Here is a 26,570-nt window from a genome sequence, read left to right as displayed (position 1 = left end):
GGGCAGGCAGTGGACTTGCAGATGTTTCTGGCCACATAGGAGGCTTCACCTGACGCATACGCTGTTGTCTTCCTGGCCTCATACCCGCCTTGTGCCCTTCGACAGGTATTTATTGAATGTTTGCATTTTGTCTGGCCCGGAAAGACATCAGTGGAGTAGACTGATTCCAAGCAGTTTGCGGAGCTCAGATTAACTAGACAAAACTGAAAGAAAAAGAAACACATTTTAAAATCGTGTGACTACGGGGCGCCTGGGTGGCACAGCGGTTAAGCGTCTGCCTTCGGCTCAGGGCGTGATCCCGGCGTTATGGGATCGAGCCCCACATCAGGCTCCTCCGCTATGAGCCTGCTTCTTCCTCTCCCACTCCCCCTGCTTGTGTTCCCTCTCTCGCTGGCTGTCTCTATCTCTGTTGAATAAATAAATAAAATCTTTAAAAATAAATAAATAAATAAATAAATAAATAAAATAAAATAAAATAAAATCGTGTGACTAGTGTATTATTTTCCTGTGGCGTTGGTGGCATAAGCAATCACTACAAGCTAGTGGGTTACAGCAGCAAAGATTTACTATCTTATCGTTCTGGAGGACAGAATTCCAACTTGGACACCCTTGAGTTAACATCTAGGTGTCCTAGGGCTGTGCTCCTTCTAGAGGCCCAGGGGGCGAATCCATTCCCTGGCCTTTCCCAGCGGCTAACCCTGCCCGTAGGCCTTGCCCCCCTCCTTCCATCTCCAGAGCCAGCTTCCAGCCCTCCAGCTGCCTGGAGCCTCTCCTTCTTTGCCTCTGACCCCCCAGCCCCCTCCTTCACTCGTAACGACCCGTGTGATGACTCATGGCCAAGCATTCTGTCTCCACTAGAGCCCAGGAGCAACCCAGAGCTGCTGCAGGAAAGGCCGGTAGTTCTCTGCAGGACGGGCGGAGTGTGGCTTCGAAGTCTTGAATATCTGTTTTGTACTTCATCTGTATAGTTCCCTGCTGGAGGGGTCGACCTCATCGCCACAGAAGCTCCGAACGCCATTGCATCTTACAACTCGGGCTTCCTGCAGCCTGGGCGCGATGCAAGTGCTTCTCTTTTTCCGGACTCGACCCCAAAGCACCAGCCTCTTGAGACACTCTAAGTGCGCGGGCGGAGCATGCCCGGGAGCTGAATGTCTGTGGGCTCCGCATTCCCAAGGTGGCCCCCTAGGGATCAAGCTACTGTCTCCTTTGTAGGAGGGCTGGATGGAGCGATGAGTCGTCACCTTGGGTGGGTTATCTCAACGCCTCAGGCAGCTGCGCTCCTAGAAATTTCCCCAAGGCAGGAAGAACCTGAAATCTGGGGAGATTTATTTCTCACCCTCCTAAAAGTACCTAGAATGGTTGCTACTTCCTGTTCCACAGATACAATCCACACGGTGTGTACTGGACCTGTGTGATGTCCTGTGCAGTGGAGGGACAGTGACGGTCCCCGCAGCCTGGATAGCACAGGGCTGGAGACCGGCGCAGGGCTGGAGACGGACGCCAGGCTGGAGACGGACGCAGGGCTGGAGACATGCGCAATGCTGGAGAAGTTAGCAGGGCTGGAGACGTGTGCAGGGCTGGAGACGTGACATGGACCCCAACAAACGTGGACAGGGACAGCGTATGCCTGGCCCTGAGAACTAATGGCAGATTGAACCTGAAGGCCTTCATAGACAGACCCAGGACAATAAACCCCCCAATCAACAGGCGCGCGCCAGGTGCCAGGGGATACACGGGTTTCTCCGTGGGTCTTCAGCTGGAGCAGGAGTGGAAATTGGAATCACTTGGTACACAAGAACCCACTTCTCCAAGGTCCGGCTCTGTCTTCAGTGCAAACCAAGTAGGCAAGTCGAGTGGGGAGTGGAAGACACCACTGCCTTGTGTCTCTCCGAGTTCTTGGTGGTGTATGAATCTGGGCAGTCTCTCCAAGAGTGAGAGTTACTTTTGTTTCACAGTTTTGGTAGGGAGAGGCATTTCCAGCACCTTCCACCTGGCCTTTCCTTCACCGAATCTCTTACTCCACACATCAGAAAACCAGTGTCCGCTGTTGAGGATGTCTCTTCAGTCTAAGGATTCCAGCAATTAGAGAAATAACCACAAGGGTGGGTCCGGGAACCCACCAATCACACCTCCTCCTTATGTCTTCACTCTCCCTGGTCCACTCAGATGGCCGTGGTTTGGGGGTCTCCAGAAGTAGTTGAGTATTTAACAAAATGGTAAGATCAACAAAGCACGTTTTAGTAAAAAAAAAAAAAAATCCGCAGGAGACGACAGATTACTATTTTACCAATAGAGAAGGCAATGGCACTGTTTTTAAATGAGGAGAGAGAAAATGCTGAAAACGCACAGGGAATAGTGACTCTGTCCATCGTCAGCTTCCTACAGACCTTCCAGAACCTGCATGTGCATGAGGTATGGCGCATAGAACTTCCTCCTCTCTGGAGAAGCAGACTCTGTCGGAAAGAACTCCTCATCCCCATTTCTCCTGCTCAGAAATTCCCACTCTGTGACTTCCCATTTCAGAGTAGACACCAGATCTGAATCTGTCTCTCTTGGTGTCCTCACTCCCATCTCCCCTGAATTCCCCCCCCAGAGCTCCCCCTTCACCCACAGAGCCAACATCATTTCACCTGGTGTCTAGGACCTTCATGGAAGTGACTAATTTTGCATTTCAAACGGATTTTATGCTATTTACACATTCAGTGTCTCTCCCTGCCTCATAAGTAATTGTCCCTGATAGGGTAGGTGGTGTATCTGAGGATTCGTTGTAACGATTCTGTAAGCAAGCGAAAGGCGTTGAGCAATAAGTTGCCCCATGGAATTCTAAGCCGTTATCTTCTCATTGCTAAATCGTGTAAAAGACAATAAAGGAACATTTACAGAGAAAATAACTACATTATTAATGATTGGTTAATAACGGCTTAGTTGATCACCAATGCTTAATGTAAGACTATTTATTAATGAGTAGTAAATTGATAATACACCCCTGAGAAGATAATTTGAGGGGAATTTTAAAGCGGAATTCGAGGCTCATTCTAAAAGTACAAAATGATATCATAAAAATATGACTCACTTTCCTTCCCTGCGGTGTAAGGCAGAGCAGGGTGGTGAGTTTCGCAACCTCGGTGACTTTCCTGCCTGCCCCAGCTGTGCGGAGGGGCCCGGGGTCAGAGCCTAGAAGGCCACACTGAGCAACAGGATGCATGGGTAGTCGTCCATTACCCTCCCATCCCGCTCGCGTTTCGACACTGACGTTCTACCGGAAGCAGAACTGCTACTTCCTCATTTGTCAGTCTCTGTAGTGGTCCCAAAGAAGACGTGGACTTCTCCTTTCTCCGAAGACCATTTCTTACCTGTCATAAGGGCACAGTTCTGCATTTCAGGCACTGTCCAAAGGTGCCATCGAGTGAAGACCGCCCCACACCTGGTTCAGAGCTGGATGGTCAGAAGATTCGTGGGTCCTGCCCAGGTCACCAGCTCTCCCCACACGTGGGTGGTGTGCGTGCATCTCCAGAGCTCCCTAGCTCATGGAGTCCCATCCGGATTAATGAAGTTTGAAACAAGTGCATGAACAGAGACCTTGGGTGCCTGTCCCCACAGCCGTTGGTCATGGCTGGGGTGGTGAGGTGAGAGACCCAGGGCGGAGGAGAAGGGGGAGGCTCTGCAGAGAGAGAAACCATGATGCAGACAAAAGAAGAGCTTTGTCCAAGGGAACCTCCCGTTTAGATTCAGGTTGTGCACTTGGCGTGGATACCACGCCAGTGACATTGTCCTTATTTTTCCTTAGGGGTGATTTTTGCTTTCATAACTTGGTTAATTTGACATCCCTCAGGTTTCTCCACAGTAAAGTTGCTATTTGCCCTTTGTAATGAATAACTGATCTGCGGGGAGATATTTTGGGAGTGTGTATATATCATGTTCCCCATTAAACTTCCACTTAGCTAATTCTACCAGCCGCTGACCGTTATGCTGAAGCAAACGCCTTCTCTTCATCCTACTGGATTCATTTCTATATAAATGATATTGTTGATAGTATCTCGCTGCTTTTAATTGCTTGTGAAATGTGGCCGATGCTCCTTGTATTTCTTTCTGCCATAATGAGCAGAGGCATCTAGGCTTTCTGATTTTCCTATGTCTTCATATTGATTTTTTTTTAAAGATTTTATTTATTTATTCGACAGAGAGAGAGACAGCCAGCGAGAGAGGGAACACAAGCAGGGGGAGTGGGAGAGGAAGAAGCAGGCTCATAGCGGAGGAGCCTGATGTGGGGCTCGATCCCATAGCGCCGGGATCACGCCCTGAGCCGAAGGCAGACGCCCAACCGCTGTGCCACCCAGGCGCCCCTTCATATTGATATTTGATGTTCTTAACCAACAGAGCCACCCAGGTGCCCCTTGATAGTTGATGTTCTTACAGCACTATTTTACTTCTCTTTACTATTTCCTCCTTTTCATTTAAACACCCACCCTAAAATTCACTTTATATAAAGATAACTTTCTTTCAAAAGAATGAAACTGGACCACTGTCTTAACACCACGCACAAAAATACAGCCTAAATGGATTAAAGACCTTGAGGTGAGACCTGAAACCATAAACATCCTAGAAGAGAATACAGGCAGTAATTACTCTGAAAGTGGCCATACCAACATTTTTCTAGATATGTTTCTTCAGGCAAGAGAAACAAAAGCAAAATTAAACTATTGGGACTACATCAAAATCAAAACTCAGCAAAGGAAACCATCAAAAAATAAAAAGGCAACCTATGGAATGGGAGACGATATTTGCAAATGACATATCTGATAAAGGGGTTAATATCCAAAATATATAAAGAACTTACACAACTCAACACCAAAAAAACCATAAATAATCCAATTACAATTGGCAGAAGGCCTGAATAGATATTTTTCAAAGAAGAAATCCAGAGAGTCAACAGATCCCCGAAGAGATACTCAACATCGCTCATCATTAGGGAAGTGCAAATCAAAACCACGGTGAGGTGTCACTTTACACCTGCCAGGATGGTTAGAGTCAGAAAGAGAAGAGACAACAAGTGTTGTTGAGGACGTGGAGAAAAAAACACCCCTCTTGCACCACTGATGGGAATGCAAACTGGGGCAGGCACTGTGGAAAACACTACGGAGGTTCCTCAAAAAATTAAAATAGAAATACCCTATGACCCAATAATTCCACTACTGGATATTTATCCCAAGAAAACAAAAACACTATTTTGAAGAGACATATGCACCCCTGGGTGCTCAGTTGGGTCAGTGGCCAACTCTTTATTTGGGCTCATGTCATGATCTTGGGGTTGTGAGATCGAGACCCGAGTTAGGCTGCAAGCTCAGCGGGGTGTCTGCATGAGATTCTCTCTCCCGCTCCTTCTGCCCCTCCCCCCACTTGCTTGCTCTCTCTCTTTCTCTAAAATAAATAAAATATTTTTTTGAAAACATTTGCCCCTATGTTTACTGCAGCATTATTTACAATAGCCAAGATATGGAAGCCATCCAAGTGTGGGTAAGGGAGATGTGATGTAAGTATTCATATACACGTAATGGAATATTACTCAGCCTTGGGATGAGATTTGCCATTTGTGTGACACAGATGGACCTAGAGGGTATTACGCTAAGTAAACTAAGTCAGAGGGAAAAAGACAAGTATCATACGATTTCGCTTATATGTGGAATCTAAAAAACAAAACGAATGAACAAAAAAACAAAAACCAGATTCAGATCTATAAATACAGGGAACAGACTGGTGGTTGCCAGAGAAGATGGGAATGGAGGGGGATGGGCAAAAGGGGTGAAGGGGAGTGGGAGGTACAGGCTTCCAGTCATGAAATGAGCAAGTCCTGAGAATACAAGGCACAGCCCAGTACGCCTGGGTGGCTCAGTCGGTTAAGGGTCTGCCGTTGGCTCAGGTCGTGATCCTGGGGTCCTGGGATAGAGCCCCCCATCGGGCTCCCTGCTCTGTGGGAAGACTGCTTCTCCCTCTCCCTCTCCCTCTGCCCGTCTCTCTTTCTCTTTCTCTCTCTCTCTCTGTCTTTCATGAATAAATAAATAAAATCTTAAAAAAAAAAAAAGCACAGGGGCGTCTGAGTGGCACAGCGGTTAAGCGGCTGCCTTCGGCTCAGGGCGTGATCCCGGCGTTCTGGGATCGAGCCCCACATCAGGCTCCTCCGCTATGAGCCTGCTTCTTCCTCTCCCACTCCCCCTGCTTGTGTTCCCTCTCTCGCTGGCTGTCTCTATCTCTGTCGAATAAATAAATAAAATCTTAAAAAAAAAAAAAGCACAGGGAATATGGTCAATGATACTGTAATAGCGTCATGTGGTGACCGACGGTTAGCTACACTTGCGGCGAGCACAGCTTGATGTGAAGAGACCTTAAATCGCTATGTTGTGCACCTGACACTAATGTAACATTGTGTGTCAACTACACTCCAATTAAAAAAAAAAGCTCACTTTCTCTTGCCCTGCGCAGTGGTAAACGGCTCCACGTTGAGATGAACCTGCGTTTATTTAACTCAATTTCCCGATATTTCACAAGTACAAACAATACTTCAATCAGGAGCCTTGGGATATATCTTTTCATATTTTTGGCAGGCATTTCCTGGGGCAAAGGCATAATTTGCATATGTTGTTTGGCAAATAATGACAATTTCCCCTAAATGTGAACTGTCCCTTTCCCCCCCAGGCTTTCTTTTCTTTTCTTTTTCTTAATAATATTTATTTTGTTATATTAGTCACCATACAGTACATCCCCAGTTCTTGATGCAATGTTCCATGATTCATTACTTGCATATAACACCCTGTGCACCATGCAATACGTGCCCTCCTTAATACCCATCACCGGCCTATCCCATTCCCCCACCTCCCCGCTCTGAAACCCTCAGTTTGTTTCCCAGAGTCCAGAGTCTCTCATGGTTCATTCCCCCTTCTGTTTACCCCCCCTTCATTCTTCCCTTCCTTCTCCTACCGATCTCCCTGCTATTCCTTATGTTCCATAAATGAGTGAAACCATATGATAATTGTCTTTCTCTGCTTGACTTATTTCACTTAGCATAATCTCCTCCAGTGCCGTCCATGTTGCTGCAAATGTTGAGAGCTCATTCTTTCTGATAGCTGAGTAACATTCCATTATATATATGGACCACAACTTCTTAATCCAGTCATCTGTTGAAGGGCATCTCGGCTCCTTCCACAATTTAGCTATTGTGGACAATGCTGCTATGAACATTGGGGTACCTATGGCCCTTCTCTTCACTATGTCTATATCTTTGGGGTAAATACCCAGTAGTGCAATTGCTGGATCATAGGGTAGCTCAATTTTTAACTTTTTTAAAAAAATATTTTATTTATGTGACAGAGAGACAGCCAGCGAGAGAGGGAACACAGCAGGGGAGTGGGAGAGGAAGAAGCAGGCTCCCAGCGGAGGAGCCCGGAGAAGCCCGATGTGGGGCTCGATCCCGGAACGCCAGAACCACGCCCTGAGCCAAAGGCAGACGCTTAACGACTCCGCTACCCAGGCGTCCCCAATTTTTAACTTTTTAAGGGACCTCCACACTGTTTTCCAAAGTGGCTGTACCAACTTGCATTCCCACCAACAATGTAGGAGGGATCCCCTTTCTCCACATCCTCTCCAACATTTGTTGTTTCCTGCCTTGTCCATTCAGAGTAGCTGTACCAACTTGCATTCCCACCAACAATGTATGAGGGATCCCCTTTCTCCACATCCTCTCCAACAATTGTTGTTTCTTGCCTTGTCTATTTTTGCCATTCTAACTGGCGTAAGATGGTATCTCAAGGTGGTTTTGATTGAATTTCCCTAATGGCTAATGATTTTGAACATTTTTTCATGCATCTGTTAGCCATTTGTATGTCTTCAATGGAAAAGTGTCTATTCATATCTTCTGCCTATTTATTGATTTGATTATTTGTTTCACGTGTATTGAGTTTGAGAAGTTCTTTGTAGATCTTGGATACCAGTCTTTTATCTGTACTGTTATTTGGTTTTTCTGACTGTTTCCTTGGATGTGCAGAAACTTTTAATCTTGATGAAGTCCCATAAATTCATTTTATCTTTTGTTTCTCTTGCCTTTGGGGATGTGTCATGAAAAAGGTTGCTTTGGCCGATGTCGTAGAGGTTGCTGCCTATGTTCTCCTCTAGAATTTTGATGGATTCCTGTCTCACATCGAGGTCTTTCATCCATTTGGAGTTTATTTTTGTGTATGGTGTGAGAGAGTGGTCAAGTTTCATTCTTTTGCATGTAGCTGTCCAATTTTCCCAGCACCATTTACTGAAGAGACTGTCTTTTTTCCACCGGATGTTTTTTCCTGCTTTATCAAAGATTAGTTGCCCAAAGAGCCGAGGGTCCATTTCTGGGCTCTCTATTCTGTTCCATTGGTCTATGTGTCTGTTTTTGTGCCAGTACCATGCTGTCTTTGTGATCACGGCTTTGTAGTACAGCTTGAAATCCGGCATTGTGATGCCCCCAGCTTTGTTTTTCCTTTTCAACAGTTCCTTGGAGATTCGGGGCCTTTTCTGTTTCCATACAAATTTAAGGACTGTTTGTTCCAGTTCTTTGAAAAATGTCCTTGGTATTTTGATCGGGATAGCATTGAAAGTGTAGATTGCTCTGGGTAGCATGGACATTTTAACTATGTTAATTCTTCCGATCCATGAGCATGGAATATCTTTCCATCTTTTTATGTCTTCCTCAATGTCTTTCAAGAGTGATTTATAGTTTCTAGAATATAGGTCCTTTACGTCTCTGGTTAAGTTAATTCCAAGGTAACGTATGGTTTTTGGTGCTATTGTAAATGGGATGGATTCCCTAATTTCTCTTTCTTCGGTCTCGTTATTCGTGTATAGAAATGCAACTGATTTCTGAGCATTGATTTTGTATCCCGCCACGTTACTGAATTGCTCTATAACTTCTAATAGTTTGGGAGTGGCTTCTTTTGGGTTTTCCATATAGAGTATCATGTCATCTGCAAAGAGAGACATTTTGACTTCTTCTTTGCCAATTTGAATACCTTTGATCCCTTTTTGTCGTCTGATTGCTGTTGCAAGGACTTCTAGTACTATGTTGAATAATAGTGGCGAGAGTGGGCATCCTTGTCGAGTTCCTGATCTTAAGGGAAAGGCTTCCAGCTTTTCCCCATTGAGAATAATATTTGCAGTAGGCTTTTCATAGATGGCTTTTATGAGATTGAGAAATGTACCTTCTATTCCTACACTCTGAAGGGTTTTAATCAGGAAAGGATGCTGTATTTTGTCAAATGCTTTTTCGGCATCGATTGAGAGGATCATATGGTTCCTGAGTCTTTTCTTGTTGATATGATGTATCACGCTGATTGATTTGCGAATATTGAACCACGCTTGCATCCCAGGTATGAATCCCACTTGATCGTGATGGATAATCCTTTTAATGTACTGTTGGATTCTATTAGCAAGTATCTTGTTGAGGATTTTGGCGTCCATATTCATTAGGGAAATCGGTCTGTAATTCTCCTTTTTGATGGGGTCTTTGCCTGGTTTGGGGATCAAGGTAATATTGGCCTCATAGAATGAGTTTGGTAGCTTTCCTTCTGTTTCTATTTTTTGAAATAGCTTTAGGAGAATAGGTATTATTTCTTCTTTGAATGTTTGGTAGAATTCCCCAGGAAAACCGTCCGGGCCTGGAGTTTTGTTATTTGGAAGGTTGTTTATCACTGACTCAATTTCTTCATAATTAATTGGCCTGTTTAAGGAATCAATTTCTTCCGGTTTCAATCTTGGTAGTTTATAGGTTTCCAGGAAGGATTCCATCTCTTCCAGATTGCTTAGTTTATTGGCATATAGCTGTTGATAAAAATTTCTAATAATCCTTCCAATTTCAATGGTGTTCGTCGTGACCTCTCCTTTTTCATTCATAATTTTAATAATCTGGGTCCTTTCTCTTTTCTTTTGGATAAGTCTTGCCAGTGGTCTGTCAATTTTATTGATTCTCTCAAAGAACCAGCTTCTAGTCCTGTTGATCTGCTCTACTGTACTTCTGGTTTCTGCTTGATTGATTTCAGCTCTAATTTTGGTCAACTGCTTCCTCGTGCGTGGATTAGGCCTGTCCCTCTGTTGCTGTTCCAGCTTCTTGAGGTGAGAATATAAAAACTGCATTTTAGATTTTTCTATTCTTTTGAGTGAGGCTTGGATGGCTATGTATTTCCCCCTTAGGACTGCCTTTGCAGTATCCCATAGGTTTTGGACTGTTGTATTTTCATTCTCATTGGTCTCCATAAATTGTTTAATTTGATTTTTGATTTCCTGGTTTATCGAGTCATTCCTGAGCAGGATGGTTCTTAGTCTCCAAGTGTTTGAGTTTCTTCCAAATTTTTCCTTGTGGTTGAGTTCCAATTTCAGAGCGTTGTGGTCTGAGAATATGCAGGGGATAATTTCAATCTTTTGGTATCGGTTGAGACCTGTTTTGTGTCCCAGAACATGGTCTATTCTTGAGAATGTTCCATGGGCATTAGAATAGAATGAGTATTCTTTGGTTCTGGGGTGTAGTGTTCTATATATATCTATGAGGTCCAACTCGTCGAGTATGGCATTCAAAGCCTTTGATTCTTTGCTTAGTTTTTGCCAGGGTGTTCTGTCTATTTCTGATAGTGGAGTGTTGAGGTCCCCTACAATTAACGTATGATTATCTATATGTGTCTTTATTCTTGTTAAGAGTTGGCTTGTGTATCTAGCTGCTCCCCTGTTGGGGGCATAGATATTTATAATTGTCATATCCATTTCTTGTATACATCCTTTAAGAATAATATAGTGCCCTTCTGCATCTCTAACTATAGTCTGTAGTTTAAAATCCAATTTATCTGATATGAGAATTGCTACCCCAGCTTTGTTTTGAGGTCCATTGGCATGAAAAATGGTTTTCCATCCCTTCACTTTCAGTCTGGATGTATCTTTAGGTTCAAAATGAGTCTCTTGCAGACAGCAAGTGGATGGGTCATGTCTTTTTATCCAATCTGCAACCCTGTGGCATTTATGAGAGCATTTAGGCCATTCACATTGAGAGTGATTATTGAGAGAGATGATTTGAATGATGTCATGTTGCCTGTGAAGTCTTTGTTTCTATAGATTGTAAATTTCTGTTCTGTATCACTCTTGGGGCCTTTTTACTTTTATAGAACCCCCCTTAAAATCTCCTGTAGGGCTGGTTTGGTGGTTACGAATTCTGCCGATCCTGGAAGGTCCTTATCTCTCCATCAATTCTGAATGACAGCCTTGCTGGATAAAGGATCCTTGGCTGCATGTTCTTCTCAGATAGAGCTTTGAAAATCTGCTGCCACCCCTTCCTAGCCTGCCAGGTCTCTGTAGACAGGTCTGACGTTATTCTGATATTTTTCCCTCTGTACGTAAGGATTTTCTTCCCCCTGGCCGCTTTCAATACTATATCTTTGGATCTAATATTTGCGAATTTCACTATGATGTGATGTGGTGTGGGTCTGTTCTCATTGACCTTGGGAGGGGTCCTCTCTGCTTCCTGGACACGAATGCTTGTTTCCGTTGCCAGATTAGGGAAGTTCTCAGCTACAGTTTGTTCAAATATCTCTTCTAGACCTCTCTCTTTCTCCACCCCCTCGGAGATGCCGATGATTCTGACACTGGAACGTTCCACTGAGTCAGTAATCTCCCGTAATCTACATTGTTGAGATTGGATTTTTTTGAGGCAAGTTTCTGTTTTAACTTTCTCTTCTACCATCCCATCCTCCAATTCACTTATTCATTCTTCTGCCTCATTTACCCTGGTCGTCAGAGCGTCTAGTTTAGACTGCATTTGATTCATAGCATTTTTAATTTCTGCCAGACTCGCTCTCATTTCTGCCCTTAGAGAGTCTATATTCTCGTTAGTATTTTCATTAATAGTTTTTTCAAGCCTACATATCATCTTGACCATTGTTACTCTGAACTCCATTTCTGACAATTTGGTTATATCCATATCCATCAGTTCTGTGGCAGAGGCCACAGACTGATTATCTTTTCTTTGCTTGGGGGGATTTCTCCTTCTCATCATTCTGATGAGGAGAGGTTGTGGGGATGCCCAGAGCCCAAGTTATTGACCAGGACACAGGCAGTGTCACTTGTTTTATAGGGACCTTAGGGATGTTGACTTCCTGATTTTTCAGCCTGCCTTCTGGGCGAGGGGCCTGCCGCGCTGATATTCAGGCAACCCTGTTTGGGTAGACTTGCCCCATCCCCTGCGAGGGGGTGTAGGGTTGGGCACACTGTGAGCTGGTATTTCCGGGCTTTTGTTCTCTGGTGGCTTTCCCTGGCAGTTTTCTGTGCCTCTTCTGAGAGTCAGAGCAGCAGTAGCTGTATCCTAGCCTCTGTCTCAGAACAGAGAGATCGCAGTCTGCTCTCCACTGAGCTCTCTTAGCCACTTTAACTCTGTTTCTATCGGTACTGCTAAAAACCCTGCAGCGACCTGGGATGTGCGTCCCACAGCCTGTGTCCCAGCCCTCACTTCCAGGGCCAGCGCATCTCTGTGCTTTATGCTTCTAACACCACCAGCCACCCCCAGTTCCCACGCGCGCTCCCGAGCTCCCTGTTTCAGTATGGTTCGCGTGCGCTCTGGAGCACCGGTTTTCAGTCTGGTGGCACGCGCTCCCGGCTCACGGTCTCAGTCCGCTCTCTCGCGGGTGCCCTCCGAGAGTCCGCCCGCTCCCCCGTGCAGGTGGCTACCGCTTCCCGGTGCCCACCCGAGCGCGGAGACTCCCTCCCCCTTCCATTTATCTTCCTATATCTGTGCGCGGATGCACAGCTCCCCGTTTCATACCTCAATACTCAGCGCTGGAGATGTTCATTTGTAGAGATCCAGATGTATCTTCCTGCGTCGCAGGCTGATTCCGTGGGTGTTCAGGATGGTCTGGTAGATATCCAGCTCGACGCAGGGGACCAGCTGAGAAAGGGTCGCCTACTCCTCCGCCATCTTTTCTCCTCCTTGCAGAAAGTGGTCGCTTTTCTGTTCAGTTTCTGCTACTCTTTTCTTCGTTCTCCGGTTGCGCTCATAGGTATTCAGAATGGCTCGGTAGCTCTGTAGCTGAATTCCAGGGACCAGACGAACGTTAGGGCTCCTGCTCCTCCGCCATCTTGGAACGCCGAGCTGGAGCTCAACTCCTGTTTTAAACTGGGTTTCTTGCAGAAAGTGGTCACTTTTCTGTTTATAGAGTTGCTGCCATTCTTTTCTTCATTCTCCAGTTGAGTTTGTAGGCGTTCAGAATGGTCTGATAGCTATCTAGCTGAATTCCGGGGACCAGACGAAGTTTAAGCCTCCGGCTCCTCCGCCATCTTGGACTCCTCCCCCCCCCCCTTTTTTAACGCAAAAAAGCAATCCCTTCATTTTAAGGAAGTTAATATTTCCCAAAGGTGTAGGACTTGGAGGGTCTGGGTGGCTATGTATTTTGATAAATACTAGCATAAGACTGGAAATTTTTTTTCACTACCTACCTTTGACACATGCCAGCTTTCTGTGTGTCCATGTTTCAATTTTGCATTCCTACCAACAATACGAGAGCATTTCTGTTTATTCTCAGATTTGTAAAAGCAAGCTGGCAAGCTTTAAATTTTTGCCAAACAGAAAAAATAACATGTCGGTTTAGTTTAAATTTGCATTTCTTTTTATAGAAGTAAATCTGAACAGATTTTCATACGTTAAGGTTCCATTTTATTTTATTTTTATGCTGTAGAAGAGTGTTCATTTTTGTGGAAAATATTAAAATTAATTTGGAAAAGAATAGAACACATCGTGAAAAACTTGTATTGGGTTACTCCTTTTGTCATTGTGGGGTAAAAATATTCTGGGTTTTTTTTATTATTTTAATTTTTTTATGTTTTTATTTTTTTAGGATTTTTTAAAACATTCCATAATAGTTAACATACGGTGTTATATTAGCTTCAAGTGTACAATATAGTGATTCAATACTTCTATACATCACCTGAGCTCATCACAAGTACCATTTTAACCTTTTTAAAAATTTCCCATTCGTATAGTTTGCCATTTGTCTATTTTTCTTCAATAATTCACATTCATATATATATAATGTCCACATATGTGTATCTGCATGTACATAGAAATATATACAGAATCTTTGATATATGTTATAAATATTTCCTCTTAGTCTCCATCTGTGTTTTGACCTCTTACTTTTTGTGCCATGCAAAGATGTGCTTTATTTTTATGTAGCCTAATTTCCATTATTTCTTGGCACTGCATCTGGATTGTGAACTCTATTTTATTTTCTTTTAAAGACTGTATTTATTTATCTGACAGAAGGAGAGAGAGAGAGAGAGAGAGCACAAGCAGGGGGAGCAGGAGAGGGAGAAGCAGGCTCCCGCTGAGCAGAGAGCCTGATGTGGGGCTCGATCCCAGGACCCTGGGACCATGACCTGAGCTGAAAGCAGACACTTAACCGACTGAGCCACCCAGGCGCCCTTCTATTTTATTTTTAATTTTTTTTTTAAGATTTTATTTATTTATTCGACAGAGATAGAGACAGCCAGCGAGAGAGGGAACACAAGCAGGGGGAGTGGGAGAGGAAGAAGCAGGCTCATAGCGGAGGAGCCTGATGTGGGGCTCGATCCCATAACACTGGGATCACGCCCTGAGCCGAAGGCAGACGCTTAACCGCTGTGCCACCCAGGCGCCCCCCTTCTATTTTATTTTTAAAAAATTTTCCCAGCTTTATTGAGGTATAATCAGCATATAACTGAATGACATCTTGAAAGTCATGTTTACTTTACATGCCTCTGAGGGACGTTGCTTTACCTATTTTATATTTATATCTGATTTGTTGGAAATGTAATCTGTGTACCGTGTGACCTACAGATCTAGCTACATCTCTTTCTCTCCGAATCCATCTTTGCCCCAGCGACTTGATACACTATCTCGTTAGAATCTATCACACCCTGAATTTCCGCATGCACTGGAGTCTACGTCTGAACTTTTTATCGTGTTGTTTTTTCTATGATTGTGTCCATAGCAACTTGGTTTAGTTACATGGTCACTTTTGGTTGAGCCAGCCCAGTCCTATCTCCACGGCTGTGCTTCTTTGGTGTTTTCCTAGCTTTTCTTCCTCTTTCGTTTTCCCATGTGGCTTTTCGTGTCAACTTGCATGGTTTGAGAAGGAAAGCTCCCCAGTAATATTTTGGGGACTCGAGGACATTTAAAAATTCAGTTACGGAGAACTCACATCTTTACGATGCTGAGTCAGTCTACCCAGTGATCAGGCACGTCTCTCCTTTCCTACAAGTCAAGTGTTGGTGTCGTTCAGTAATGTTCGAAAGTTATACCTTTGTGTGTGTCAAGTTATGCACATTTCTTAAAACATTCATTCCTTAGAATTTTCTTCTCTGGTTGTTGATATTCAAAGTGGGGTTGGGGGGGCGCCTGGGTGGCACAGCGGTTAAGCGTCTGCCTTCGGCTCAGGGCATGATCCCGGCGTTATGGGATCGAGCCCCACATCAGGCTCCTCTGCTATGAGCCTGCTTCTTCCTCTCCCACTCCCCCTGCTTGTGTTCCCTCTCTCGCTGGCTGTCTCTGTCTCTGTCAAATAAATAAATAAATAAAATCTTATTAAAAAAAAAACAAAAACAAAGTGGGGTTGGGATTTATTTGTGCATATGAGGAACTGTTGGTTCCTAGAAATTAATTTTGTAACAGCTAACACATTTGATATTTTTTATTTACTTAAATTCAATTAGCCAAGGTATGGTACATCATTAGTTTTTGATACAATGTTCAGCGATTCATTAGTTGAGTATATTTGACATTTTTTACTGCTGGGTGACTTTTATCATGGAGTCCCTAGGGCTTTCCAGGTTGTTTCCCTTCTTGCCATGCACTCTCACTCACGATAGAGCCCTCCTCACCCACATCCTTGTTTGCCCAATTCCCTAAGGACTTCGCACTCAAATTCTCCCAGTCTTCAAAGACCTGGCTCATTCTGCATTTCCAGCTCTGTTTTCCACTCAATATCCCTACCAGAGTAGAACCACCACGATCCATGTGAGGGTGAGGTCTTGCATTGCCAAAATTTCGGTAAAAACAAAAAAATGGCTATGGTCCATTCTAAGTCTTATCATAGACCCTCCTTGTTTTTCCTTGGCGACTGGCCTGGGTTCCTAGCGCAGGGCACAATGAGAAATTTGTGGAAATGCAAGCATTGTAAATATAGTCTAATCTGGAGAGTCAACGATGTTACAAAATTAGAATCCAAGAGTTGAACATTACATCAAAAACTAATGATGTAATATGTGTTGGCTAATTTAATTTAAAGTAAAAAAAAAAAATCCAAAAGAACAAAAGGATGAAAAAAACAATAGGAATAAATGCTTTCTCCTAGGCCAGAATTTTCAGAAGTAGTTTCTTTTTCCTTTCCTTTCTTTTCTTTTCTTTTTTTTTCTTTTGTAATCTCTACTTGGGCTTAAACTCATGACCCTGAGATTGAGTCACATGCTCTTCTGGCTGAGCGAGCCAGGATCCCCTCCAGAAGTTTCTTTAAGAGCTGATGGAACCCAGTGAGGCAGGATCCTTTCTTTACCTTGGCCTTCTGGAAAATTCTTAGATGTTCCTTCCCAGAGCATAATCAGCCCCCTCCACTCCAGGTCGCTCCTATCTGAGCTCTCAGCTACCCCTGAGCATACACCAGCGGTGCAGGCAAGCAACCAGTGCCCGCTTGTCTTTCTGCCTTGCTCAGACAGCTGCCTTCACTGGCCAGGATGTGGTTTCCACCATCAGATGTCTGCTTGTGGTGGGCCCTGCAAGCATCTATCTCCAGATGACCATCAGTTCCAGCGGGTATGGCCTGGAATGATCTGGTATTGTGTCTGTTCTAGGTTGCCGTTCAGCTCTGTTCTCCCTAAAAAGGGTGAGAGGCGCTTCCAATTTCAGAAGTGAAACAGAAGATGGAAGGGAAAGAGGAAGCAGGGCTCAAAGCAAAAGTCAAGTCATTTCCATCTCGTGGTCCAGAAGGCAAAGAAGCAGAGGTTTGATAAAAGCCAAAGCTGAAGGTTATCCGCAGGCTGACCTGTGTGTTCGCTGTGGAAATCGAGGGCTTTATTTCCTACATTTGTGGGAGCGAATTCCAGCTTCTTGGGTCAAGTGACTGGGTCTTCAAAGACACGCAAAGCAAAGGGGACAATTGACCAGTGAGCTCTGTGCTGCCTGAGGTGACTGTTTGTGACCCCTGAAAAGTGGAAATACCCTGAGTACCCACCTTTCAGTAAAGATATGGTCAATCCAGTTCCGGTTACAGACGACCTCCAGCCAATTAAAATCAGAGTTAAGGACATTTAATCATCTGAAAAGAAACACACCTTACTGAGCAAAGAAGTCAGGGAATGAAGGGATGTATATTTACAGGTGATCTTAATTTTTTATTATGCTCACGGGGAGAAAAGACTAGCAGGAAAACACCAGGATTAACGCAGGTTGATTTGAATTATGGGATTATTAGGTTTTTATTTCTTCTTCCTACTTCTCTGTGATTCCTGAGCGTTCTGGCATGAATCAATTTTTTATATAATAATAAAATACACACGAAGGCATTAAAAAAAGGAAACTTACAGGAGGACTAGGAGTCAAATGAGCAGATACTGCATTAAATCCACTGAATTTATGTTTTAAAGCATCGCCATTTCAGCTCCCTCTGGGTGACTACTGACTTCCTATTAGACCTGGTTGGCAGCTCTGCACGTTTCGGGAACGTGTGTGTGTCACCCCATCTCAAGGATGTCCATGTAGCTCTCCACATTTGGTGTGAGGACTTCTTCAGAAGCAATTTCAACCCCAAACCGAAGGATCTAACAATTCCTGGGGGGAAACTCAAAGCAATAGGGAATGGGAGCCCATAAATATATGCCCAAGTGTCTCATCCTTTGGAAGGAAAATTCTGGGTGGTATTCTGTTCTCTCTTAGAGATCTCGGGGGAGTCTTATTCACATGACCTACTGCAGTGACCTCAGGAATGCATCCCTATTTCAGGAACCCCTCTCCCCATACCCACTCATTCTTGCTTCCAAATAAGCCACCTGCTCTCATATTCTTGTCCTAGACCCTGCCTTTGGAGTCACTCACACTAATTCAAGGACTAGAAAATGCCATGAGGCTTTTTCCCCCCCAATGATATGACTCCTTACCATAACCAGCCCAAGATTTCTTCTTACTCATTTATTCACCCATTCACCATTCAGGAAGTCTTACCCCTGTACATTTCAGAAATATGCATGTCAACCCGCAGCCTCCCCAGGAAATGAAGAGATAACGTTGAGCAAAGCAGATATATCTTCTGCCCTCACGCGAGGTCTCGTGTCATTGGGAAAGCCCAATTAATACACCAAGTACAAAGAAGCCTAACATAGGAACAAGGATTAGTCCCGCAGAGGAAAGGTTTGAGGCAACAGGACAACATAAGATAAAGAAATAACCTACTTAATGGACTTCGGATTGAAGGTGATGAGGGAAAATTAAATTATGTCAGTTACAGCTAAATGCCAAGAATGAATTGCTATTACAGAAATTAAGTGAGCTTAAGAGGAAGAAGGAGGTATTACAGACTATCTTGAGCGAAGGTCTTCAAATGGGTGAATCCTAACACATTAGAAGAAATAAAAAAATAATCAGAAATAAAAAATCTAGCTCTGATTCCTGAATGTGTTACACTGAAATCAAACCTTTGTGAGATACTCAAACCACCAACCAATTGAAATAGATGGTTGACCACCATTTTGATCGGGGGACCTGGGTATTCTGGGATTCAGTTTCAGTGACAACTTCCATGACATTGGGAAGGCAATTCCCAGCTCTGATTTCAAGTTGCTTGGTGTTCTGATTGGATTCAGTTAACATGGATTATTTGGGGAGTTTACAGTCACATGGTGGGGAGACCCCAAAATGCCAGCATTAGAGTATTATCTGTGGAGAATTGTCAGTTCTCCCATCAGTTAGGTCATTCTAAGCATGTGCTAGATTCCGGCTTTCTCCACGTATACATAACTTTCTTTAGACTATCAATTTTGTGGGACAGAGAAAAAAAAATTGTCTCGGAATAGAATAAATCCCATGCCTGATCCCCACCCATTGCTTAACTGTACTGGGCCCAATGGATAATGAGCTAAACCCCAAAGTCCATATTGACCATCTTCCTCCCAATTTGAAAACAGGAGAATACACTTACTTATTATCTTGGATAATATTATTGGATAATATAAATATTCAACATAATATATTGGATATTTATTATATTTGTTGTATCTTGGATTTGCTGTTACCTAGACTTCACTCCAAATTCCTTCAGTTGGGGGGGCCTGGGTGGTGCAGTTAGTCAGTTCCTCTCTCATATCATAATCCAGTGACAGAATCAGCTGAGAAACCCCAAGAATTCCTGAGCATATCCCTGAGATCTTTATATCAGATGCAGGGTTCTCTTGGATTCAGAGATTTTGTTCACACTTTAAGGATTTTTAAAATTATGTTCAGTTAGCCAACATATCATCATCATTGGTGTAGTGTTCAATGATTCAATTATTGCGTATAACCCCCAGTGCTCATCACAGCACGTGCCCTCCTTAATACCCATCACCCAGTTACCCTGTCCCGCAACCGCCCTCCCTTCTGTAACCCTCAGTTTGGTTCCCGGAGTCCAGAGTCTCTCATGGTTTGTCTCCCTCTCTGATTTCTTCCCATTAAAGATTTTTTTTTAATATTCCATCTATCTATGAGATTGAGAGAGCGCATGAGTGGGCAGAGAAGCAGAGGGAAAGGGTGAAGCAGACTCCCCGCTGAGCAGGGAGCCCAATGCGAGGCTCCATCCCAAGACCCTGAGATCATGAGCTAAGCCAAAGGCAGGCATTTAACCTACTAAGCCACCCAGGCGCCCTTCATTTTAAGGATAGAGTGTGCAGATTACCAATTCCGAGTGTGGCCCCACAGGATTCTGGAGCTCCATCAGCATATCCAGTCATGACTTGTTGGCTGAGAAATACCCGCCATGTTGGAAACAACAAAGTATCTCTTATGCTCCAATTTGAGGCAGTGGACAGTGCCAGGTGTCGGACTGCCTGATCATAGCTACATGTCTTTCCCCCTGAACCAGAAAATCCACACTACCCGCTACCAAACTGGCCGGAGCAATTTGCACACTCAGCAGTACGTGAGATGCTGCCTGTCGTCCAGCAATTAACACTGAAATCAAAACAAGCAACAAACATCTATCATCTTGGAATTCACAATCTCATTTAATTGGCACCCCAGCTCGGAAGGAGCCATCATCACCACCAGCCACCCAGGAAGCACTGCAGGCTCAGGCAGGAGAGTGCCGATTCCAGGTGCCTGTGCGGGGGGAAGAGCCGTGCAGGCAGCACCTGGGGAAGAGAGAGAAGCCTGCACAATCCAGAGAGGGTGCTGGGATGTCATTCTGGGCTTGCACTTCCAGGCGGGATAGAAATTTCAGTCTGTCGAAGCAGTTGCTCAACCACATGATCTGAGTCTCTGTGCTTAGAGCCGGAGGCACAGACTGGAAACTCACATGGGGGGGAGGGGCGTGCACATGATAAAAAAGACATTTGCGACACACAGTGTTGGAACAGAACAAAAAAGGGAATGGAGTTATGGACACAAACGTTCTGTGGGATGAAGCTTCATGTCATAAGGATGGGGGAATGACAGAAGCCCGACACTAAGGAACAGCGAGGCAGGGGTAAGGCTGGTGGTAGAGAAGCCTCCTCTGGGGAGCATTCCCAGCTTTGGTCCTTGCCTCCCGCACAGACAACACGGCTTCGCTGCCTTTAGGTCTTCAGCTCAGAGTTCACACAGCTCATGAACCTTTTCAGAATCTTCTGGGTCATTGCAGCCTTGTGTGTATGTGGTTCTGTTCTAAGGTTCTACAAACCCCAAAGAGTGTGTGCAGCGTCGTCCTCACGTTACCTCTCGGTTTCACCGTGGGAACCTCTCTGGCTGTGCCACGCCTGAAAGACCCACACCGCTAGCGCCACCAGGACCAGTGTGGACAGACCCATTCGGATGAGATTCTCCAGTGTGTGATCTGGGAGTGGGGCTGGGGACAATGGCACAGAGAGGTCATGCACGGTAGGACAGGTCACGTCCACCACGGCACCCAGAGGGGAGCTCTAGGTCTCCCCTCCCCTTGAACAGGTCATATGTGCCCCAGCCTGTGTTCCGTTACTCACCACTCGTGGAGTCTGGAGTCTCCACGGACGGGGTGAGAGTAACAGCAGCCCCTGAGAGTCAGGAAAGCAGAGCAAATGAGTAGCTGGGGACATCTCAGCCCAGCGTTCCCCCGAGGATCTGAACGATCAACTCTCCCTTCCCCTGTCCCGAGGAGCGAGCTCGGCTCTCACAGTGATCCCTCCCGCAGCCGGAGGTGAGGCGCAATCCCTCTTGTCTCCGATTCCTTTGCATTTAGACTTTGCTCTGGGGTCTCAATGACAAAAAAGGGTTCCGCCACTCCCCACGCCATGAGCTGACAGTGCACCTGTTTGGAAATCCCTCAGGTCTAGATCTTTCTTGCTCTCTCAGCAGACTGAGCAATAGCCCACACTGAGCTTAATTTCCTGGTGAGGAGGGTCCTGAGTTAATCCTTAGCTGAGAAGCCTGGATTCATGGATGAGAGGAACCCCAGGGATTCCTGAAGGTCAGAAACACAAAGGGCTGGGCACCCAGGGCTACCAGTCTCTGCTCAGCCTTGGCTCATTCTGTTTTATCCCGCATCTATGTTAAGAACCTTCAAATGATTTTCTTTTCCTATTTCATCCATCCATCCATCCATCCATTCATTCATTCATTCATTCACTATTGAGCTAATAGTTACGGACTATCTGGAAATACAAATAGATGTACTTATATACATATGTGTGTATTTATGTATATTATTTACACATTTGATATAGGATATATTTATGTATAAAAATATATAAAATCACATACTATACATAAATACAAACAATATACACATTATACATCATATAATGTATTTTATATGTAACGTATATCTGTATGCAAATAGAGACATATGTGGTGAGACAATTGTATGCATGCAATACACAGGGTACGTGGGCCAGCATGCCCGCGTGGGTCTTGGTGAAGTTAATAAAGAAAAATCAATGTTCTTATTAAGAAGTAAAATGTGGAGTTAGCAAAAACATAAAACAAAATGAAAAATAAAAAAATGAAAAAATAAATTGAAATCAACCAAATTTTTTGTAAAAAAGGAGGAGAAGAAGAAAAATGTGCAGTGCCTGGATGACTCAGTCATTAAGCATCTGACTCTTGATCTCAGCTCAGGTCTGGATCCCAAGGTTGTGAGTTCGAGCCCCACATTGGGCTCCACGCTCAAGGAAGAAGGAGAAGGAGGAGGAAAATGTGTATCAGATAATGTGGAGCTATGAATAGAGAAGTCTATAATACATTTAGGACTGATGAAACACCTTTTAAAAATAATAAGAGGTTGAGGCGCCTGGGTGGCACAGCGGTTAAGCGTCTGCCTTCGGCTCAGGGTGTGATCCCGGCGTTATGGGATCGAGCCCCACATCAGGCTCCTCTGCTATGAGCCTGCTTCTTCCTCTCCCATTCCCCCTGCTTGTGTTCCCTCTCTCGCTGGCTGTCTCTATCTCTGTCAAATAAATAAATAAAATCTTTAAAAATAATAATAATTAAAAAAAATAAAAAAATAAAAATTATAAGAGGTGTGAACGGGGTCTTTGTATAGGGTCAGCAGCCAAGGTGTCATTTGGAAGAGGATTTTAAGTCAAACCTGAAGGGGAGCAAACCGTGAGGCATAGGAAGGGAGGGCCAGTATCTGGCACACAATGAATGTCCCTGTCCTCTGCCTAAGCTATTCTGTTCTAAGAACTTCACCATGAGATAAGGGGCAATTGCATCCACACAGCCCTGGGCGTTGGGTACGTGCAAGGACAGTCATCACAGGATAGTCTGAAGTATCAAAAGGCTGGGAACAAACAAACTGCCGAATTAGAGGGCATTGGATACATATATCCTGACCCTTTCAAGCAAGAAACTACTAAACAACCATTAAAAAGTGTAGAAGAGACTTACATACACTGATACCAGATAATTCTTTAGAACGTATTATTTCATTAAAAACAAATAGAGCTGATCAGAACTGTGTCTGTAAGATGTTGATGTTTGCCCACCCATGGAAAATATGTTTGTAGGGTGTCCCGGACTGTTTTGGGGGAAAATGTAGCCGAGTGTGGTCAGGCTGATTTGGGAGGATTGAGCAAGTGGTAGCAGAGATTGGGAGGTAACTACTCTTCTTGTACCCCATTTGTGAACACTAGCTGGCATAGACCCTGTCGATGCCCTCCCGTGAAAGACGGAGGGAAAAGCAAGGCCTCTGGCTTTTTCAGAGAGGCTGCATTTCACACGTGGGTGGGGGCCCAGCGGGAGGTGTGGGGCAGAGGAGGGAAGGACAAGGTGCCTGCAGAGAGGTCATCCAGACACGAGACAGAAGGGATGGGGAGGAAGACATTCCGACAGCCCCTCACCTGTGACCACGAGCTCCAGGGGGTCGCTGGGGTGCGACAGCAGGAAAGGGGTGCTGCCCAGTGACCCGTAGCACCTGTAAGTCCCCCCGTGATCCAGAGTCGCAGGGCGCAAGGGAAAGTTCGCCTGAAATACTCCATCTTGGTGCTGAGACCTGAGGTGCAGGGGGGGCCCGGCTTCCCCCTCCTTGGACAGAAGGAACGCATCAAACAAGCTGGGGCTCTGACAGCGCAGGGTCACATTCTCTCCTGGGGCCACAGTGGGGCCCGGCCAGGCAGACAGAGTGGGAGCTGGCCCCTGCGGCGGCAGGACTGGGAGAGAGAGTCCTGGGTGTTAGGGGCGGCTCCGCGCTCTCGCCCCTCCCCTGAGCCGAGCTGTCACTCAGGCGCTCCACCCAAGTGCAGCTGCTTCCGCTCCCAGATTGCCGAAGATCTCGAAGATCTCACACTTTCCTGTGCTGGCGCCTCTCTGCCTGTGCTCCCCGCCCCCACCTCCAACAAGACCCTGAGATGCCAGTCCAGGAAAAGTGAAGTGCGGGCTGGGATATGACTCCTCACCTGCGACCAGGATGTCTAGGAGGTCACTGGGGGCGGACCACTTGGAGGAGAGGGTGTGTCCACCATAGCACGTGTACCGGCCCCCGTGGGAGGGTCTCACAGGGCCCAGGGCGAAGTCAGCCCCAGAGAGTCCCTCCTGGAGCTGCCTGGCAAGGTACTGGGGAGGGTCACCTGCGCCCTCCTTGGACAGAGCGAATCTGTCGTAGCTGACATCAGAGCGACACTGGAGGGTCAGGCTCTGTCCAGGAGCCACCACCGGCCCTGGCAAGACTGACAGGGATGGTTTCCTAGACACACCTGGGAGAAAAGGCGGTTCTGGTTTCCAAGGCGGTCAGGTTCCTCCTCCTCCCACAGGCCTCCCACTGCTGCCTCTGAGTCCTGAGCCCTCTTGCCCCAACCTCATCCTGCCCAGTGCTCCACCTGAGATGAGGCTTCTCTCACTGATCTGGACACCCAAGGAGTTCTAGGGTCGTGCCCTGAATTCCTCACCTGAGATCAGCAGCTCCAAAATGAGGCTGGAGGTGGACCACACATAGGGGGAACTCGAGAAATAACCATAGCACCTGTACGTTGGCCTGTGACTTGGGCTCACGGGGTCCACGGGGAAGAGCGCCTGGAACCACCCGTCAGCTTGGTGCTGTGCGTCCAAGTGTCTGGGGTGGCCCTCGCCTCCTTCGCTACACAGAACGAACCAGTCAAATGCCTGCCATGAGCCACACTGGAGGGTCACGCTCCCTCCCGAGGTCACGATGGGGCTGGGGAGCGCCACGAGGCTGGGTTTGTTGAACATTCCTGGGAGAGAAAAAGCCAGATGTGTTCAAAGGGGAGGGGGCGCCTGAGGACGTTGTGCTAGGTGAATTAGGGTAGGCACAGAGGGACACATATTGCATGATTCCACTTCTATGAGGAATCCAAAGATGGTCAGATTCGTAGAGGCAGAGAGTAGAATGGGGGTTGCTGGGGGCTGCAGGGAGGGGAAGGGGGAGGATCATGGGTATAGAGCTTTGGTTCTGCAAGAGGATTCCGTTCTGGAGACCTGCTGGGCAGCTCCGTGCTTATAACAATACTGTGTTGTGCGCTTAAGAATCTGAGAAGAAGGTAGATCTTGTTATAAGTGCTTTACCATAATAAAAAAGGGGGAGAGAGGAACACCACCCCCTGATTGTCGATGGGACGCTGCTGTAGAAAGGGAGGTCCCTCCCGGGGCACAGCCACCTCACCTGTGCAGATGGAAGGGCCCGCTCACCTGTGACCGCCAAGTCCAGAGGCTTGCTGGGAATGGACCGGCGTGTTCGTCGGTGATACAAGCAGAAGTAGCGCCCAGCAAGGTTGTAGGTCATGTGTGGGAATGGGAACTTGGCCTTGTTGCTGGGTCCCATGGGAAACTCTCTTCTCAAGGGCTCTGAGACCCCTTCCCGGTACAGGAAGTACTGGTCAGCGTGCTGAGACCCCTGACACCAGATGCTCACAGGCTTCCCCTGGGCCACCTCAGGGCCTGGCTCTGCCCAGATGATGGGTGTGAGCAGCGTCTCTGGAAGAGAGTCTGAGTTGCAGTCCCTATAATCCCTATGCCTCAGTTTCCCCTAGCTCTCAGCCCTCCGGCCCCTTGTACATGTTCTTTATTGATCAATTTAAGATTCCTCTCCTCCATCCTCCAGATGCTCTGGCAGGGCAGGGGGGGTCCTCTATTGTGCCCAAGGAGAAAGTGGGACCTGGGACCCTCGGGATTGGGCTCACCTGCCTGCACGTGGGTCATCTGGCCCAGACGCGGTCCTGGAAGAGAGATCCCAGTGAGAGGCCAGTGACTCCTGAGCAGATCCCCGCCTTTGCTGAGCATCCCAAATTCATGAGATCTCCTGAGAGATCACAGCCTGGCTCTGAGGGGCTCCCCTCTCCCACACAGGTGTCTACCCCCAACCTTCCAAAAACTCACCGAGGCAGAGAAGGACCATGAAGGTGATGGTCATGGCGCTGCTTCCCACTGGACAAGCCTGCACAGATGGACAAAACCACAGAAACTGGCAGAACAGACAGACCCACAGGATGCCGGCAGCAGGGGGCTTTCCCATTGGTGGGCTCAGGGGAAGGGGCTCCAAAGGATGCCTGCTTTCCTGCAGACAAGTGAGACCTGATCTGTGGTATGCCCAAGCTTCCACCTACCAGGCACGACCTCTTCCTGAAGAGGGTGGGGACCCAGTTTCCAATCCTGAGTCAGCCTCATTGGCCACATACAACCTGGGTGTGCCCAAGGGAATACCACTTCCCTTCTCAAGAACTCCATATATGGGGATTTCTTTTTGTCTGCCAGTCACCCAGCAAATGTCCATTTGAACCCTTAGATTGTTTCCAGGCCCTGCACATTCATCTGTGAACGAGAAGATGTTGTCACAGTGACGGCAGGGCTCAAATTATCAGAAGACGTTCAGCAATGGATCTCACAATTACTTATTTGA

General features: G+C 46.0%; 1 protein-coding gene across 7 annotated transcripts; it reads right to left on the bottom strand.

Annotated features, from left to right (window-relative positions):
- Positions 1-6: 6 nt before the first annotated feature.
- Positions 7-26,279, bottom strand: LOC103680282 (leukocyte immunoglobulin-like receptor subfamily A member 2). Of its 7 annotated transcripts, none has more exons than XR_005835719.1 (9): positions 26,051-26,279; positions 25,855-25,890; positions 25,364-25,648; positions 24,607-24,909; positions 24,118-24,414; positions 23,563-23,871; positions 21,226-21,276; positions 17,256-17,339; positions 7-203 (listed from the first exon to the last, which is right to left on the bottom strand). XR_005835719.1 is itself a non-coding variant. In XM_040633876.1 (8 exons), exons 1-8 carry the CDS (start codon positions 26,184-26,186, stop codon positions 17,332-17,334), a joined length of 1,425 nt encoding a protein of 474 aa, XP_040489810.1. In that variant the 5' UTR covers positions 26,187-26,279; the 3' UTR covers positions 16,370-17,331. The 7 variants fall into 7 exon arrangements, 3 of the variants coding, with proteins under 3 accessions (XP_040489810.1, XP_040489811.1, XP_008708047.1); XR_005835718.1 differs by lacking the exon at positions 7-203 and adding an exon at positions 16,369-17,150; XR_005835721.1 differs by lacking the exon at positions 21,226-21,276.
- Between the last annotated feature and the right edge of the window lie 291 nt (positions 26,280-26,570).

This window comes from Ursus maritimus, unplaced genomic scaffold (genome assembly GCF_017311325.1).
Source record: "Ursus maritimus isolate PB19 unplaced genomic scaffold, ASM1731132v1 scaffold_19, whole genome shotgun sequence".
NCBI lineage: Eukaryota > Metazoa > Chordata > Mammalia > Carnivora > Ursidae > Ursus > Ursus maritimus.
The sequence above is the reverse complement of the archived record's forward strand: the minus strand, read 5'-3'. Positions and strand labels throughout refer to the sequence as shown.